Genomic DNA, 16,498 nt, shown 5'->3' with positions numbered 1-16,498 from the left:
TGGCTAATTGCCTGTGCCGAAACATGGAAGCTCATCATCTTTGACACTTTGTACCTAGACATGGTCATTTACATATGCAATTGTGCCGTCTTCTTCTATTATGTCTGTGAGATGTAAGACGGGAAGAAAGACGATTTGCAAATTCCATGTTAGGCTCAGGCATCTATCTATCCTGCCATGCTCTAGCTGCAGCGGCAGTGGCAGGCAGAAGGTGGACAATAATCAGATACCTTCCCATACTTTCACCAAGTGGCTACACAGTACTCTGCCCTACAGTACTCTATGTTGTCGCTTGCAAGGTGCAGGGTTGTCTCGTCGATTAGATTTCTTGGCGCATGTGCTCGCGCATGTCTGTGTGTGTGTGTGTGTGTGTGTGTCTGTGTGGGGAAGCTGGAAGGATGCTTGTACGATGGCGTCGTCCGACAGCATCTGGAAACACAGCCTGCGACTGACTCAACTCCTCTTCCTCCTACTGAGAACCTTGAGCCTCGCAACACTCTGCTCCTACTCTGTCTTAACGTTAGTCTAGAGTACTCCACGCATCTCTTTCTGTACCACCGTACATATTAGTCATCATCACCCCAGTTCTCCAATCCCGTCCTCCGGATCAAATTGCTACAGACGACCTGCGACCAAACGCTGCCTTCCTGGGACTTCCTTGTGACGTAGCCCGAACTTCACCTGCCACAGCAAGCCCACCCCCCCCCTCTCCCCCTCGGCGGACACGACAGGCTGCAAAGACATGCAGCAATCGCCTGCCTGACCACAGCATGGCCGTCGATGACTTGATGTTCGTGCGCCCTTCCCCCAAATACGGCACCCAGACCCCATCCACTAATCATTGCAGCATTCGAGACACCGACGCCTTTGTGTTGCCCTCGAAAGCCTACTATCCCACAAAAATCCCTATAGCGTGCGCCTCCCCCGACACCCTCTCCCTCACCAGCGAGACAGACTAACCGACAGACAACAGACATTTCCAGCTGCGTCATTTCATCAGCTGTCCCGAACCTGACCTCGTTTACTATGGGAGCGGCCCCGAAGTCTACTGCCTCAACACGGCCACCCGAACACAAGCACACGTCACCACACTGCCCTTCGATGCGCGCTGTACCTCGGCTGGCCATGGCTACGTCTGTGTCGGAGGTGCAGAAAATGGCAACTTCGCAGCCATCAAGGTGACGGGCATGCCCCCCACAGATTCGTCCGACGTCGATGCCTCGTTACCGCTTAACTTGGAGCACCGCCTACCTCGGCCCCCTCTTTTGGGCACCGCAGCCCGTATATGTCTCGAGAAGATTGGCGAGAATATTGTCAACTCCATCTCAATACACTGCCTACCAGACGCAAACGAGGGCAAAGGCGATGTTGTCGCGGTCCTCACCAACAACGACAAGACTGTGCGCCTCTACTCTCTAACGCAAAATCTCGAGCTCTTTGTCTTGGACCTCCCTTTCGCCATGAACCATGCGACCATATCGCCGGATGGGCAAATGTTGGTGGCTGTGGGAGACGCGCCAACTGCCTATTTCTTCGAATACTGCAATGTGTCAAAGGGGAGCGACTACAAGCAATCAGAGGGCATAACGCACTCGATAGGCCCGGAGTGGACGCTGCTCGAACAAGTCAAACTTTACATACCAGAGGGTTCACGAGCGGATGGGTATTTCACTACTGCCTGGTCGCCTTCTTCGCGCTTGTGTGCGGTGGGCTCTGAGTGTGGCTACATCACACTGTTCGACGTTGAACTGATCAAGTATGTCGATGATCCCCAGGACGCAATTCTGCAAACAATCCAGTCCACAAGTCCAGATATCCAACACGGCCCGGGTTCCGTGCGGACAATGTACTTCTCACCAGCACCATGGGACCTTCTGATTTGGAGTGAGGACCAGGGCAGAGTGTGTGTAGCTGATTTGCGGACTGCTCTGACGGTACGGCAGATACTGACACTGGATCCAAAAGAGGAGGGAATAGAGAAGGTTGAAATAGCCGACTTCGACATGACCCTCACGCCTGAAATGCATGAGCTGCGCAGGGAAGCTGAATTCCTTCGCGGTTACCGTCGTGCGTTAGACTCGGAGGGTACATCGGCGGCCGTTGATGTCGCACAAACCTACTTTGATGGCGACTATGAGCGGCGCAGGGCGCTTCAAAGGCAAGCGGGGGTCGTGCAGTCAGACAATGACCAATTTGGATTGAGTGCGCATGAGCGTCAAGTCATTGAGACGCTGCGAAGTACCAGGTCACGAGCTGAAGGTCGAGAGCCGGAGATAACGCCACGGAGTATTGTGTACAGCACTTCAAGGCAGCGTGATACTCGACCGTAAGTGCAACATCCCAGTCTAGCAACGCGTAGCTAATTACCTCGCAGTGAGTCTGGCAGTGATTCCACAGATCGACCCACGACCACTACTGCCAACGAACACGTGCTGGATAATTTACTACTTCGCACCGAGCATGGACTCTTTCCACGTCGCCAGGCTTCGGTCATCGTCTCCATTGACGAAGCCACGGTCAACGTCCCACCTGATGCCATTACCCACATCACTGACTCAGCGCTCACACGATCACCCAACCCTGTACCAGCACACGCTCGTCGCGCTGCCAACAACCTTCTTGCTTCTACAGATGCCGCTTGGCGTACCATCGAAGAAGCACACGCTGCTCAAACGCGAGCTGCTAATCGTAGCTCCACATCCAATCCATCCGCACCAGAGCTACGTAGTCTACGACAGGTGACGCAGATGCGCGAGCGTCTCCGCCTCGTACGAGCACTCCAGATACAGGCTTCTTCAGAGCGACATGACCCAGCCATGGGCGTTAGAACGGCCGGATTAGCTATGAGCTCTGATGGGCGGACACTCTACTGCGGCACAGAAGAGGGAATTTTCGAGTTCAAGATGAATTTGCACGCAAGGAAGGCATTTCCTGCTATCAAACCCTGCTAGATCTGCGGGTGTCTCTTCTCTTTTTTCCATTTCCATTTCGACAACACAGATTTTAATTCTTTTTCTTTATGCCGAAGACGCTATTATGATCATGAATGGGGTTGGGATGCATTGGGTCGGCACTGGCGCACTTGGGTCACGGACAGGATATCCTCTGGGGTGAACACTTCACTTTGGGCACAGTATGTACAACGTTATCCTCAGTAAATCATGTAATTCAACATGAATTCATTTCATGTGATGTTGTTCGCTGGGGTAGTAGGCCCTTGTGGCTTACCTGGTACAGTGTCGGGGATGTGGGTGATGAGTCTACCTAGTCTTGGAGGGGAGGGATACGGATGTTCCATGCCCGATGTGCGGACCGGCAGTGCAACCGGCGTCGATGGCGCAATTCCAGCGGTGACTCGCCCTCCCCACAAAGCCCAGAGCAACCACTCACGTACCTTGCAGAATGCCAAAAGCGCGCAGCTTACATAGGAGTACCTCCACCTTCTACCCTTTCTGTCACCATTCTGGCCATCACATAATCTCCTCTTTTTCGCCTCCATCTAGCCTTTTCTGAGGTAACTATTCTATACCGCATACTCCTGCTGTGAAGTATTCATCTTTGCACGTTTGATTTGCCTCAACGCGAATCACAGCCCCGCCACTCTCGGCTTTCAACAAAGTCCGCTTGCGCGGACGTCCAGCACTTCTCGACGTCGCAATGGCTGGAGAGAGCTCAAAGGTCAAGGCCAATGGTGCTGGAAAGGCTGCGCTGCCTATCGACATCGACGGCCACAATCTGCCGCCTTCGCCAGCACCAAGCTCGCCACGCAATGGGCGCAAGTATGCGCTGATGACAGAGCTGGTGTACACGGAGAGCACCGACCAGTACAACGCCAGCTCTGTGCCCATCTATCAGGTATGGCTTTTCCCTGCTTCCTTGGGGGCCATTGTGTGGTGCTGTACAAGCAGGAGAAGGCCTGGCTAACGTCGACAGTCCGCAACCTTCAAACAAGACTCAGCCACTGGCGGCGGCGGAGAATACGACTACACGCGCTCTGGCAATCCCACACGAACACACCTCGAGCGCCATCTTGCAAAGATTATGAGCGCGAATCGTGCCCTCGTCGTCTCCTCGGGCATGGGTGCGCTCGACGTCATCACACGCTTGCTCCGTCCTGGCGACGAAGTCGTGACCGGCGACGACCTTTACGGTGGCACCAACCGTCTTCTTAAATACCTGTCTACCCATGGCGGCATCATTGTCCATCACGTTGACACGACAAACCCCGACTCTGTCCGCGCCGTCGTCTCCTCGAAGACCGCCATGGTGCTCCTCGAAACCCCCACAAACCCCCTCATCAAAATCTGCGATATTCCCGCCATATCCGCCATCACCCACGCTGCGAGCCCCTCGGCTGTGGTTGCAGTGGATAACACTATGATGTCGCCCATGCTGCTGAACCCGCTAGACCTTGGCGCAGACATTGTCTATGAATCTGGCACCAAATATCTCTCCGGTCACCACGATCTCATGGCCGGTGTAATCGCCGTCAACGATTCTGCATTGGGTGACAGGCTCTTCTTCACTATCAACGCCTCGGGCTGCGGTCTCTCCCCTTTTGATTCGTGGCTCCTCCTTCGCGGAATCAAGACGCTAGGAATTCGCATGGAAAAACAGCAAGCCAACGCGCAGCGCATTGCCGAATTTCTTGAATCCCACGGCTTCAAGGTCCGCTTCCCCGGTCTCAAATCCCACCCACAGTACGAGCTGCATTGGAGCATGGCGCGGGGTGCGGGAGCCGTCCTCAGCTTCGAAACTGGAGACGTGGATATCAGCGAACGCATTGTAGAGAGCGCACGCTTGTGGGGAATCAGCGTGAGTTTTGGGTGCGTAAATAGTTTGATAAGTATGCCGTGTCGCATGAGCCATGCCAGTATCGATGAGAAAACGAGGCGGGAGAGAAACATGCCCGAGGATATTATCAGGTTGTGTGTCGGAATTGAGGACGTGGAGGATCTTTTGGATGATTTGAGCAGAGCCGTAAGTCGTCCTCCTTCTCACTATCGCGTCGAGGTGCAGCCGCTGACATTGGCCCTTTTAGCTCGTACAAGCTGGTGCAGTCAACATCACTCCTGGCGGCTTCCACGCCCTTGGATCTACCGCTGCGCAGACCATCGAAGCAACATCGACCGCGCCTGCGCCTGCGCCTGCAGAGTCTTGAACTGTCTATCACAGACGACAAAACATGAAACAAAGTCACCGCTGTCCTATCACTCTAGTGGTTGGTTAACGTGATACACATTCCCTTTCCTTCACCTGGGATCAAGAAGATGAAGATGAGAAGATGCATGGTCGTTTCGCTTCAACGCTTTCCCACTCTCTCTCTCTCTCTGATTGATTTAGTCACCTCTGTCACCGCTCTGGTGTTAACGTGATATCTTGGTGCATTTGTAGCTTGGGGAAGATGGATCAATTCTCCTTTTTTCCTATTTCAATCAAATACTTATCACATTAATGTGCGCTCGTTGATGTCAGCCCTAAGATTGACAATTAGCATGCAGCGTCAAATGCACTGTCTAAGTAATCGACATGATCCGCAACATTGACACCTCACGGTGACAGCCCTGTAGGTAAACGATCTACGCACGTTATCGGCATGTGCTTCTGCTCCCTTCCGCTCACACCCTGAACACCTGATGCTGACAGCCCAGTCCGCCCAGCGTACGTCCAGCTCGTACTCGCGCTCGTGCTCAGTGCTTATCCCGCCAACCCCCCTTCTCGTGATGCGCAGCACCATAAGACCACGTCTACACGCATACACACATGCATACAAGCTTCTCTATATCTTTCCATCCACTAACGCGTCCCTGTTTTCTTCTTGCACACACGTATACACGATTGCCAGCTTTGGGGGGCCTGGGTACCGGTACCGCTGTCGGTAGGGACCGAGGCTAAAAGATCTACTGGGGAAAGGTGGGCTGGCTGCAAGACGAGACGAGACGAAACGCAACGCAAAGGCAAACGCAGAAGCAGACGCAGACGGTGATTTTGGCGTGAAAGAGGTTGGATTCATTCATCTGCAGGGGCTGATTTATATCGGTCTCATTATTGAAAGGCAGAGGTAGGGTTTTCCTTTTGGGCGGTATAGGTATTGCTAGAGTAAAGTAAAGGAGGGGAAAGAGGTGGGTGGCCTAAGAGTTGGGATTCATCTTAGAGGAGAGCTCCTCTGCTTGACAGTACCACATATCATGATGACACCGTCCTGTTTCGAGAGGCTGTCTAACAGACCTAACACTGGGAATCTCTTTGGCTCGTCTGGCTATGCTGGTGATATCGACGCGACTATCGGCACCACCAACGTCAACCACAACACCACCACCACTACCAACAATGACACCAACAACAAGATCAAAAGCCCAATCCCACCCCTCCCAAATACCCGAACCCCAAAGGACCCCCAACCCCCAACCCCCACCTTCCTCGCCCTCCCCCGCGAAATCCGCGATCTAATCTACACCGAACTACTCCTAAGCCCCCGTCCCCGACCGTCCCCCTCCTCCACCAAAAACAAGGAACTCTGGTACCGCCCCGCCTTCTGCTGTTCCTCCTCCCCCTCTTCACCTCCATGTCACTTTCCGCAGCGGCCCCAAACCCGCTCGCTGCATTAACAGCCGCCATCCCCTTTGCAGCCGTAGCAGCGCCCACCCACGCCCGCGGCACAGTGCTTCCTCCAGTTACCGCGGCTTCGCGGCATCCGCTTCCGCCGTCGATTGCGAATGTGCTTTGCTTGAACCGACAGATTCATGGGGAGATGCTGGGGGTCGTGCAGCGGGTGCGTGGGTCGAAAAGGGGGTTGGGGCCTGCGCTGGATTGTATGGTCAGAGGGGGGGTGTGCTGGTTTACGTGGGTGGGTGGGTTGGTTGTTAGGACGGGGGCTGAGGAGGTGGAGAAGGAGGGGGGGAGTAGTGGTGGTAATGGTGGTGGGATGAAAGATTGGGTCAAGGACTGGATGGCTGGACTTTTGTGCAGGGTGAGGGGGTGTGGGAGGGGTGGTGGGGTGACGACGGTGGTGGAGCGGTTGTGGGTTGATGTTAGGGTTTGTGATGGGGAGGGGGAGGTGGCTGAATGGGGGGAAGGAGATGGAGACGGAGATGAAGGAGATGGTGGTGGTGGTGGTGATGGTGGCGGAGGCACCGCTCCCCCAACCCAACCCAACCAAAGCACCACTGGCAAAATAACCCAAGCCATCTGCGCAGCCCTCCACCACATCCTCACCTTCGGCCCAGATTTCACCCCCCGCCCCTCAACACCATCACCCAACCCCTCCACCATCCTGATCGGCGAACTCGTCCTCAACGTCATTCCCTTCTCCTCTTCTTCCTCCCCCACCGACCCGCATACTCTAGCCAAAGGTCTGCTAACCCTCTACCAACAGCTCTGGTCCACCACCAGTGCCACCAACGACTCCTCCACCCAGCAACCCCCTTACTCGCCCTGCCAGCTGCTCGAGAAGGTTGGCAAAATGCAGGTTTGCGTGGACGAGGTGGAGGTTGGGCGAAGGGTGCTGCGGGGAGAGTTAGAGCGTGGGAGGAGGGAGAAGCACAGGCTTCAGAGGAGGTTTATTTGGTTGGGGGACTGAGTGTGGATTTTGTGTGGGGATAGCCGGGGGTGTGGGGTTGTCAACTTGTGGGGGGTTTTTTTTTGCCTGTGGAGTTTTGCGTGATATTTTTTTAGAGGGGATCGTGGAGTATGGGGAAAGGGGGGGGGGCGCTGTACCGTGTGGGGGGGATTGTTTTTGGTCAATTGGGTTTTTTATATTACTTGTGGTACGAGCGGGTACGCAGTGGGTGGATAAGGGGCGCTGGATGGGGTCTTTTGGGCATGTTAGTTACGGTATACCAGGGGCATGGAACTTTGCAGTTTTTTGTTGGCTTCTGTGTGTGCGTGTGTCTTATAGACTGTATAACTGTGCCTCGAAGCACATTTAGTGCTCACCACAATCTCGGGCATTAAAGCCAACTAACTATTGTACCGTAGTATATAGAATTTGTCTCCCAACGAGTGCAACTCCCGCATCTCCAATTGGCCCCTCGTCGATCCTTACCATACTGGCATCTTTGCATAACCCCTCCGCACCCGCTTTTATGGAGCGACAGCCCTCATCGCGAAGTCTTCTTGGCAAAGTTGCTTGGAGACGATCGTTACTGGTGATCAGTGATGGAGCCCGCCACGGAAGTCGATCTTCCCGTCACGTTGGGTACCTACACACTGTACAAGTGCTCGACTGCGGATGACAACCTACTACCTATGTATAGGTACTTCAAGTAGCAGTACTGTGGTAGTCTGACTTGTAGCAAGAAACTTTCCACAATGTCAACCTTTCTTCCCACCGCCAGTTGCTCGTGTGGCGATTCAACAAAATCCCCCCTTCTCACTCACTCCACGCTGACAAGTCCCCATCCCTGTCCCCAGCCATAGAAGACTATGGAAGGCGCAGTCGCGTATAAATAGCCAATTGATGAGGTGTTCAAGCATGAAAAAGATTGCCCACCCAATCCCAAAGGCTCAGCGCTATACCCGATTCTCCCCCTCTTCCGGCAAAATGCGTACCATGACGAGTCCTTTTTTCTGCCCTCGACTGGTTTTTTTTTCTTGTACGCCCGATTGCGATTCGACTAGTACGTTTGTGGTATCCACTCCCTCCCCTGCGGCAACGGCCCCAATTCGCTGGGAGTTGGCAGTTTTTGGAGAGAGGAGGGAAGGGGAAAGAGAAGCGGCGGCGGTCGGCTCGGCACGCACAAGGCGCCGAACGCGCCCTGTGGGAAGAGATTTGGGGGAACTGACGAAGACGACGACGACGGAGACGAGCATGACCAGGAACATGGCTCCACCCCCGAATTCCCGACTATTTTGCACGCTCTCTTACGATGCATTGTACTACACTACTCCTAGGTGACTAGACAGTTCTGTGCAATCCAACATTCCTCCTCCTGAGACCCCGGACACCACATGCTCCAGAATCAGTCTGGCGCCGATCGATTCACCCTCGCACATGCAGGTGAATGTTCGCCGGAGTTTCGTAATTCACATTGCCGATTCAGGGCATGATTGAGTCTTTTTCTCTTTTTTGCCTTTTCTTAATTGAACTGACGCGCCAGACTTGTGCACGACTGTGGGAAGCGTTGGGAGCTCACCCGTATGGCTTAACAGCGGCTGCTTGTGGAAGCTACCGGTACTGTACGCCTCCTCCAGCACATCCCAGCGGCCTACCGTATAGCTTCCAGCGGCCTTGGCATGGGGAGACGGTGTTTCGTCAAACAGGGCCCCTTGCTGCTTCAGGTTGCGCCTCCGTCGTGCCCATTCATGTAGCCCCACCGTACCATTGGCCAGACTCTCGACGCCTCGCTCAGGGGCAGACTGCAACGGTGAAAGCTGCCAGTCGGCCCCTGCATGAGCCGCCAACATGCGCGTTGTCGACCCATGGCCCTGCGGAAGCGCATGTCCCCATGGGCGGAAATGGCATGTGGATTGGGATTTTTCAGTGGGCTAAGGCGGGAACTGAGGCTTTTGTGTTTTATATTTAAGACGCACTGATATTCCTCCTGACTGAGGTTGGCCTTTTGCTCGCTTCTCGTCGATTCAGTTGCTCGATTGCACCTTTTTCGATTGTTGCTGGCTTCTGTCTCTCGTTGTTTCCTACATCCTCTGCTCTCGACTGCATACCTACTTGCATACAAAAGTTTTCTGCTTGCCCTTGGATAGCATCATCATCATTATCCTGCGTGTGCTTTTGAGTTTACGACTACAACTGCTGGGCAGTTGCTCGCTTCGAATCCCATACGAATAACCGACAAGATGGCGGCTTCTACTATTTCCACCAGCAGGACTCTCAAGCCAGATGCAATCGACATTCCTCCCTCCTCCAGCGGGAGCAACAAAGCAAGGAGCCCACAGGATGAACCAATGTCGCCTCGTTCATGGCGGCATCGCGAGAATACCTACCAGCCTCCATCACGGATACAGACTACGGGCAGTCTCGATGCGGAAGACTACTTTGTACGTGTTGATTGCTCCAAAGTCCATGGTCAACCTACTAACGCGAATTCCAGGTTGGACCTCGCGACATGTCCAAGCATTCAAAATGGCCATATTTCATGCGGATGCACGGATCCGTCTTCCCCAAGATGATCATCCCTCTCACTGTCGTCACCGTCTGGTCCACCGCCATTACCGTGGTCTCGGAACTAGTGCACCCACTTTCCGTCAGCACGTTGCTCCTTACCGTTCTCGGTTTCGTCGTCGGTTTAGCGATTTCCTTCCGAACCAGCACCGCATACGAGCGCTACACCGAAGGCCGAAAGTACTGGAGTCAATTGATCTTCGTCAGCCAAAATCTCGCTCGCACAATCTGGATCCACACGGCCGAACGCGAGGGCGAGCTAGGCAAAGAGGATCTCCTCAAGAAATTGTCCGCATTGAACCTGCTCAACGCGTTTGCGTGCTCGGTCAAGCACAGACTTCGCTTTGAGCCTGGCATCGACTATCCCGATCTCCGTCAGCGCGTCGAGTTTCTTGATACGTTTGCCAAGGCTGCCGAAGTCCACATCCCCAAGGAGTCGGATAAGAAGAAAATCAAGGCCATTGGCGAGTACCTCGGAGTCACGTTTGCAGAGTCGAACCCGCGCAAGAGGATCAAGCGTTCCAAAAAACCTCTTGGTAATCTTTCTCTCGAGATTTTGAACCACTTGTCATCATACGTCCACAGCATCATCAACAATGACACGCTCTCCATCGGCCTATATCAGAATCAAGCCAGTAAGTTCCCTTCTAGGATCGCCCACCTCAAAAAACCCTGTTTTCAAACAACCAAGCTGACCAACACACCCAGTCACTGCAGTCGTTGCCCTCAATGAAGCCCTAACCGGCATGGACCGCGTCCTCCAAACCCCCCTCCCAATCGCCTACTCCATCGCCATCTCGCAAATCACCTGGGTCTACGTCATGGCCCTCCCCTTCCAGCTCGTCGACAGTCTTCACTGGGTCACCATCCCCGGCTGTGTCTTCGCCGCCTACATCATCATCGGTCTCGCTGCCATTGGCCGTGAAATCGAAAACCCCTTTGGCCACGACGTCAACGACCTCCCGCTCGAAGCCTACTGCGAAGAGCTCGAAATGGACATTGACACCATCACCTCGATGCCCGCACCCTCGACGCAGGAGTTTATGGGACGAGAGGGCAATATGCCGATTTGGCCGCTCAGTCACAAGAGCTTTGGCGAGTGGACACGCAGGAGCAAGCAGGATATTCGCGATGCGTTGATGACGAAGACAAAGGCGGATATGGCGGTGAGGAAGAGCTTTGCGGTGCCGAGGGATAGTCAGGAGGACGAAAAGGCACATGCGACGTTGCAGCAACAGTCGGATGCTTAGCATGTGCTTGTCCTTTGCCCCCTCTTCCGCTACTTCCCCTTCTTTGATGAAGACTGCAGCCGCCATCTGCCTGCTCTCACTTTTTTCTCTACCATAAATCATAATAATGGCAGGTCTATCCCTATCGACAGTCCTATCCCTACCTCTCAGCACGGTGTTTTATCTCTTCTTCTTTTTTACCCGCAGAACAACTTGTTTCTGGGTTGGGTTGCATAGCGAGGACTCCTGCCTTGGCGTTTATCACACAGTGTCTTTTTTCATCAGCATTATAGCCGTGGTTGTCCCGTTCTGGGATAGGACTCGAGAGCGTGGTAGTGTCTGGGCGTGTCTAGACGTCTGCACGAGCGTGCATTTGGTGCACTTTATAAAAGCAGAAATATGAAATACAATTACTTGGAATAGTTTTCTCCTGCTCTTTTGGTCAGATGTGTGGATTGTGGTTGTGTGCTCGGATGGGATGTGGGGTTTTCGGCTGGCTTGGTGGAGGGATGGCGGATGATGTTCTGGATAGTACCCAGTCTCTGGCGGAGTGTGGCGCGTACACATTGAAGTCAGCATGTGCAATTTAGACACGATATCAGGTAGTTTCAGTAGTGACTAGCTTTATTTGAGCGGCATGGGGAGATTGGAGTTGAGGAGTTCTGTTGTGGTTGGTTATGAGTACAGGGCAGATGGGGGTTGGAATGTGTGCTCCCGACAATGATTTCTTTTTGCGTTGAGAGAGGCTTGCTTGAGGAGTGCAAAATGGAATTGGAGACCAGGGCTCATGCTGTTGGATATACATGATGTTTGATGCAGCAAGCCCCCAGCTGTGGAGGGCGCAGTTCATATAACCATGGAATTAGCGCTGCGTGAACTTGTATTTGGCATAACGTGATCCACCACCGAGCGCCCACCCCCACCGAGCGCCCACCAACACCAAAATCCACCACCCACTAAATGAGGATATTGCGCCACCCACAATAGCTATTATCACGAGATTTCTTAGAGTCGCGATTATTAGATCTATTAGAGTAGATTAAATATTTTAGATTATATAAGCAGCTTTTTAGGGGGTCTAATTAGGCGCCCACGCTGTAAAGTTGCCTCTACTACTATATCCTCTTCTACTAGCTCCTTATTAACCACCTTAGCTAGTATAATAGTAGGAGGCTTAAGGATTTACCTCTTGCCTATTTAGGACGTTTTAATATTATTTTAGAGTTGCTTTTCTAGTTACTTAGTAGTTTTCTGCTTGTCACGTGTAGTAGCTTTTTAGGCAGCTTTCTCCTCCTGCTCCTTCTTAGTAATTACTTAATTTAGGCGACGCTCCTCTATAAGTTAAGCTTTAGCAAGCTTCTATTGCTTATAAAGCTTGATTACCTTGCTTTTTTAGTGTTGTAGCTCCTATTCTTTAAGGTTCTTTTGCTCCTAGAGCTTAAATACTTGCTCTACCTTTAATAGTAAAATAAATTAGGTACTACTACTATAATTATTATTAGGGGGTAATAATAGAGGTTTACTACGCTTCCTACGCTTCTTCTTATTAGCTAGGGTAGCCCTTAGGTGTTTATTTTTGTAGTTAAGTAGAGTATTTCTTACTAATATAGTGTAGATTATCTAGCTAAGCTTCTTTAACTGTTTATTATAGATATTAATTATAGTATTATAGAGTAACTACTCTATCTTTCTCTAATTACTTGCACTTAATATTAAGGTTATACTATTACTTAAAGAAGGCTAGTTACTATTATTTATAGGTACTTTAAACCTTAAAAGGATAATATTAGGGTTAAATAGTAAGATGCCTGTTACTTTAAAAGCTATTAATATTAGCTTTTCCTTAAAGGTATTGCTCTATGCAGTATTAAATAACTAGTAGAAATCCCTCTTAGTAATACTTGTGAGCCCTTAGGAGCTATCTAGAAAACTAGATAGTTAAGCTTTATATAAAGCTGTAAAGGGAGTAAATACTACAATATTAAGTAGCTAAAGGGTGTAAGTGCTATAAGGGGGATATATTATAAGTAGGATCTTGTGTTTATTATAGTACTTAATAAACTCTATTATTATATAAGATCTATAGCTATTAAGGATAAGGAGCTAGTATAAAGTATAAGCTTTAGCTTTTATCTTATAATTAAACACCTCCTTAAGCTAGGATACCCCTAGGGTGTGGCTCGTCCACCTACTTAGTAATCCTACAAAGAAAGCTTAGTATTATAATAGGTTAAAATCTTGTAACTAGGTATCCTATAGAGCTCTAGATTAGGACTAATAAATAAGGGTAGGGGTAAGAGCAGTACTATTAGCGCATATGCAAGCTATAGTAGTAATCCACTCCCTATTGCTATCCTAGAGCATAGCTCTAATCTTTCTCTACTTGTAGGCGCTCTTATTAAACACACGTTTAGTTTTTAATAGTACTCTAATAAGAAAACCCTTCTTATTTATATTATAGATATACTAACTCTTAATATTATATTACTCTATTTTTTAGTATAAAAGCTTAAAGTATAAGCTATACTTAAAGGTAGAATTAGCTTTAAAGCAGTTGCGATTAAGCCTAGTAGCCTAATAGGAGATAAGATTAATATTATAGTGGTTAATAAAGCGCTGCACCTAATTTTTACCTACTAGATTCCCTATTATTTTAGTTATAAAATTTTGAATAATAGTCTATATAGGGGGTAATCCTTGCCTACAAAGCTCTTTAATATACTCTATAAGCTTGCTTTCTTGCGTAGTGTTAAGTATTTAACTATTTAGTAGAGTAGTAGTGCGCGCCTGCTAAATTTTCTAGTAGCGTCTAGACAAGGTTAACTGCAAGTAACCATACTTTTCTGCTATTTCTAAGTATGTAAAATCTTCTCCAAGAGTTAAGGATTTGATTGCTGCAAGCGCGTTGTTAATAGGTGCTATGGTTGTTAAGAAATTTGGTGTTGAAAATTTGGTGATTTTAGTGTTAGTGGGCGCTTGGTGGGGGTAGGCGCTCGGTGGTGGATCACGTTAGGGTTAGGCCGTGCCAAGCTCCACTAGCTAGCTAAGCAAGGTTAACCAAACATTATGCTATAAGATTTTGTAACGCGTTCTAAACCTATTCTAAATATATTCTATACTAGTAACACTATAAGCTACTACTACTATACCTATTACTAATACATCCCTTATATCCTATATAAGCAGATTAAAACGTGTTTAGAATATATTCTTAATAGGTTATAGAAGCACTATTAATAGTACCTTGCCCTTAGCTATATCCTAGATAATATTAGGGCATAGCCTGTGGTTAGCCCTAATAGGGTAGTTAAGATAGAGAGTAGAGAGCGCTACTACTATACTAAGATTAATAATAAGGGCACCTTATATAGAGTAAGAATAGGTTCTAAACGTGTTCTAAATAGGTTCTAATATTCTTAGGCTATTCTAGGTACTAGGGGCACTCTATATACCTATGCTAAAAAAGATTATAGGCTTAATATAGCCTACTATAAGGTTAGTAGGGTTAAGAAGACTAGCTAGCCCTCTATAAGGGAGGTCTATAAGGTAAAGAGTAAATATATTATTAACCTATTCTTAACTTATTATACTAATATATATAGACTTCTATATAAAGGTTATATATAATTACTAGAACACTCCTTGCTATAAGTTATTTAGAATATATTTAAAACTTATTACTAATATATTTTATAGAAGTTCTTTAAGCCTAGCTAGTAGCTACTATAGGCCCCCCTATAAATACTAATACCCTCTTAAATATAATTTAGAAGAAGACTTGCACTAGCTATAATAATAATAAGGTATAGCCTGTAAGAACCTATTAAAAACACGTTACTAACTTGTTATAGCTTAACTTTGTTACTATATCTACCTTACTAAGGATTTAAGGTTATTAGGTTCCTTATACTATCTACGCTTATAATTATCCTAGCTATAATAAGTTATTTATAATATATTATTAACCTATTCCTAACGTGTTTTAAGACTATTACTTTAATACTAGTGTAGACCTTACTAATTCCTGCTAGAATGCCACCTAGTTCTACTTATAGTATGCTTTTATAGAGCCTAGGGAGGATAAGGAGGATAGAGAAGATACTAGAGAGGGGGAGGGAGAAAATAATAGTAACAAGTAGGAACACGTTAAGAATATATTAAGAACAGGTTCTAATAAATAATATATAATAGTATATAACCTAAAGGGGTAGTAGTAATTACTAAAATAAACTCTCTACTCTTCTCTTTTTTTTTCTATCTACTAAAAGTAAAGTACTATTTACTTTTATAGGGTCCTTTAATAGTATATAACTTTTTCTTTTTACTTTTATAGGTATTATAAAGCTCTAGTAGTCCCTTAGATTAAAGAAGAATCTAGTATTTATAGGTGTCTAGCTATAATATATTATTAATATATTCTAAATATATTTTAAAAGACTAGACTTATATCTCCTTTTTACTACTTTTACTAAATATTATTTATAGTGTAAAGGGGAGTAACTATTTGCTCCTCTTCTTTACTCTCTACTTCCTCTTTAGCCTCTACTCTAGCTACTACTTCTTATTATAGACTAGCTATCTTAGAGGGTTCTTAAACCTTAGAGGAGGCACTTAGTGTAGTCTACTCTACTAGTAGAGAACGTATTATTAATGTGTTTAGAACACGTTCTTAAGTATTTACTATTAAGCTCCTATAGAAGATCCTTGCTTCTATAATACCTTATATTATAATTCTGCTATAGTTTACTAGGGCTATTTAAACCTTAGGATAATACCTCTTAAGGTAGTAGATAAGATTGCCTCTATTAGAGAAGCAACGCTAAAATAGTTATTAATATATTATAAATATATTCTAACTTATATATATACATACTCTATAAAGTTCCTATACCCCTAATCTAGCCTAAATAGCCTAGTAGAAAAGCTTGCTAGAAAATACTATACACCTATTATTTAGGTAGGATATTATAGGAGAGAATGCCCTAGTATTAGATAGAAGTAACTTAAGCTTAATATATTACTAGTATAAATCCTACTTAGTATTAGAATAAGTTTATAACATGTTCCTAATATATTCTATTATATACTAACTTTAAAAGATCTTTATAGACTATATTAACTAGTTATATCTAATAATATTAGGAAAGAT

At 47.9% G+C, this 16,498-nt stretch overlaps 5 protein-coding genes across 5 annotated transcripts; 4 read left to right on the top strand and 1 right to left on the bottom strand.

The window, feature by feature from the left end:
- The first annotated feature begins 452 nt into the window (after nt 1-452).
- On the top strand, nt 453-3,193 carry IAQ61_002269 (uncharacterized protein). The gene is made up of 4 exons (XM_066095472.1): nt 453-790; nt 848-913; nt 974-2,326; nt 2,375-3,193. Exons 1-4 carry the CDS (start codon nt 771-773, stop codon nt 2,949-2,951), a joined length of 2,016 nt encoding a protein of 671 aa, XP_065954308.1. The 5' UTR covers nt 453-770; the 3' UTR covers nt 2,952-3,193.
- On the top strand, nt 3,194-5,161 carry MET2 (homoserine O- acetyltransferase; the record flags this gene model as incomplete). Its single annotated transcript, XM_003834101.2, has 3 exons — nt 3,194-3,855; nt 3,934-4,980; nt 5,042-5,161. Exons 1-3 carry the CDS (start codon nt 3,658-3,660, stop codon nt 5,159-5,161), a joined length of 1,365 nt encoding a protein of 454 aa, XP_003834149.1. The 5' UTR covers nt 3,194-3,657.
- Nucleotides 5,162-5,915: 754 nt separating this feature from the next.
- On the top strand, nt 5,916-7,579 carry IAQ61_002267 (uncharacterized protein; the record flags this gene model as incomplete). Its single annotated transcript, XM_066095471.1, has 3 exons — nt 5,916-6,061; nt 6,101-6,477; nt 6,513-7,579. Coding segments are annotated over 3 exons (1,590 nt in total), but the record flags the coding sequence as incomplete, so codon positions are not given.
- A 1,445-nt stretch (nt 7,580-9,024) lies between these two features.
- Nucleotides 9,025-9,405, bottom strand: IAQ61_002266 (uncharacterized protein; the record flags this gene model as incomplete). Its single annotated transcript, XM_066095470.1, has 1 exon — nt 9,025-9,405. The coding sequence occupies one exon, from the start codon at nt 9,403-9,405 to the stop codon at nt 9,025-9,027; it is 381 nt and encodes a 126-aa protein (XP_065954306.1).
- Nucleotides 9,406-9,795: 390 nt separating this feature from the next.
- Nucleotides 9,796-12,364, top strand: IAQ61_002265 (uncharacterized protein; the record flags this gene model as incomplete). Its single annotated transcript, XM_003834098.2, has 3 exons — nt 9,796-9,996; nt 10,050-10,755; nt 10,829-12,364. 3 exons carry the CDS (start codon nt 9,796-9,798, stop codon nt 11,368-11,370), a joined length of 1,449 nt encoding a protein of 482 aa, XP_003834146.2. The 3' UTR covers nt 11,371-12,364.
- Nucleotides 12,365-16,498: the final 4,134 nt, after the last annotated feature.

This window comes from Plenodomus lingam (assembly GCF_022343315.1).
Source record: "Plenodomus lingam strain CAN1 chromosome Unknown contig_14, whole genome shotgun sequence".
Taxonomy (NCBI): domain Eukaryota; kingdom Fungi; phylum Ascomycota; class Dothideomycetes; order Pleosporales; family Leptosphaeriaceae; genus Plenodomus; species Plenodomus lingam.
This window is presented reverse-complemented; position numbering and strand designations above follow the sequence as displayed.

Coding starts and splice junctions, on each gene's coding strand:
- IAQ61_002269 (XM_066095472.1), top strand. CDS start 771: ATGGCCGTCGATGACTTGAT. Junction 791..847: donor ATGGCCGTCGATGACTTGAT/GTTCGTGCGCCC, acceptor TAATCATTGCAG/CATTCGAGACACCGACGCCT. Junction 2,327..2,374: donor AGGCAGCGTGATACTCGACC/GTAAGTGCAACA, acceptor ATTACCTCGCAG/TGAGTCTGGCAGTGATTCCA.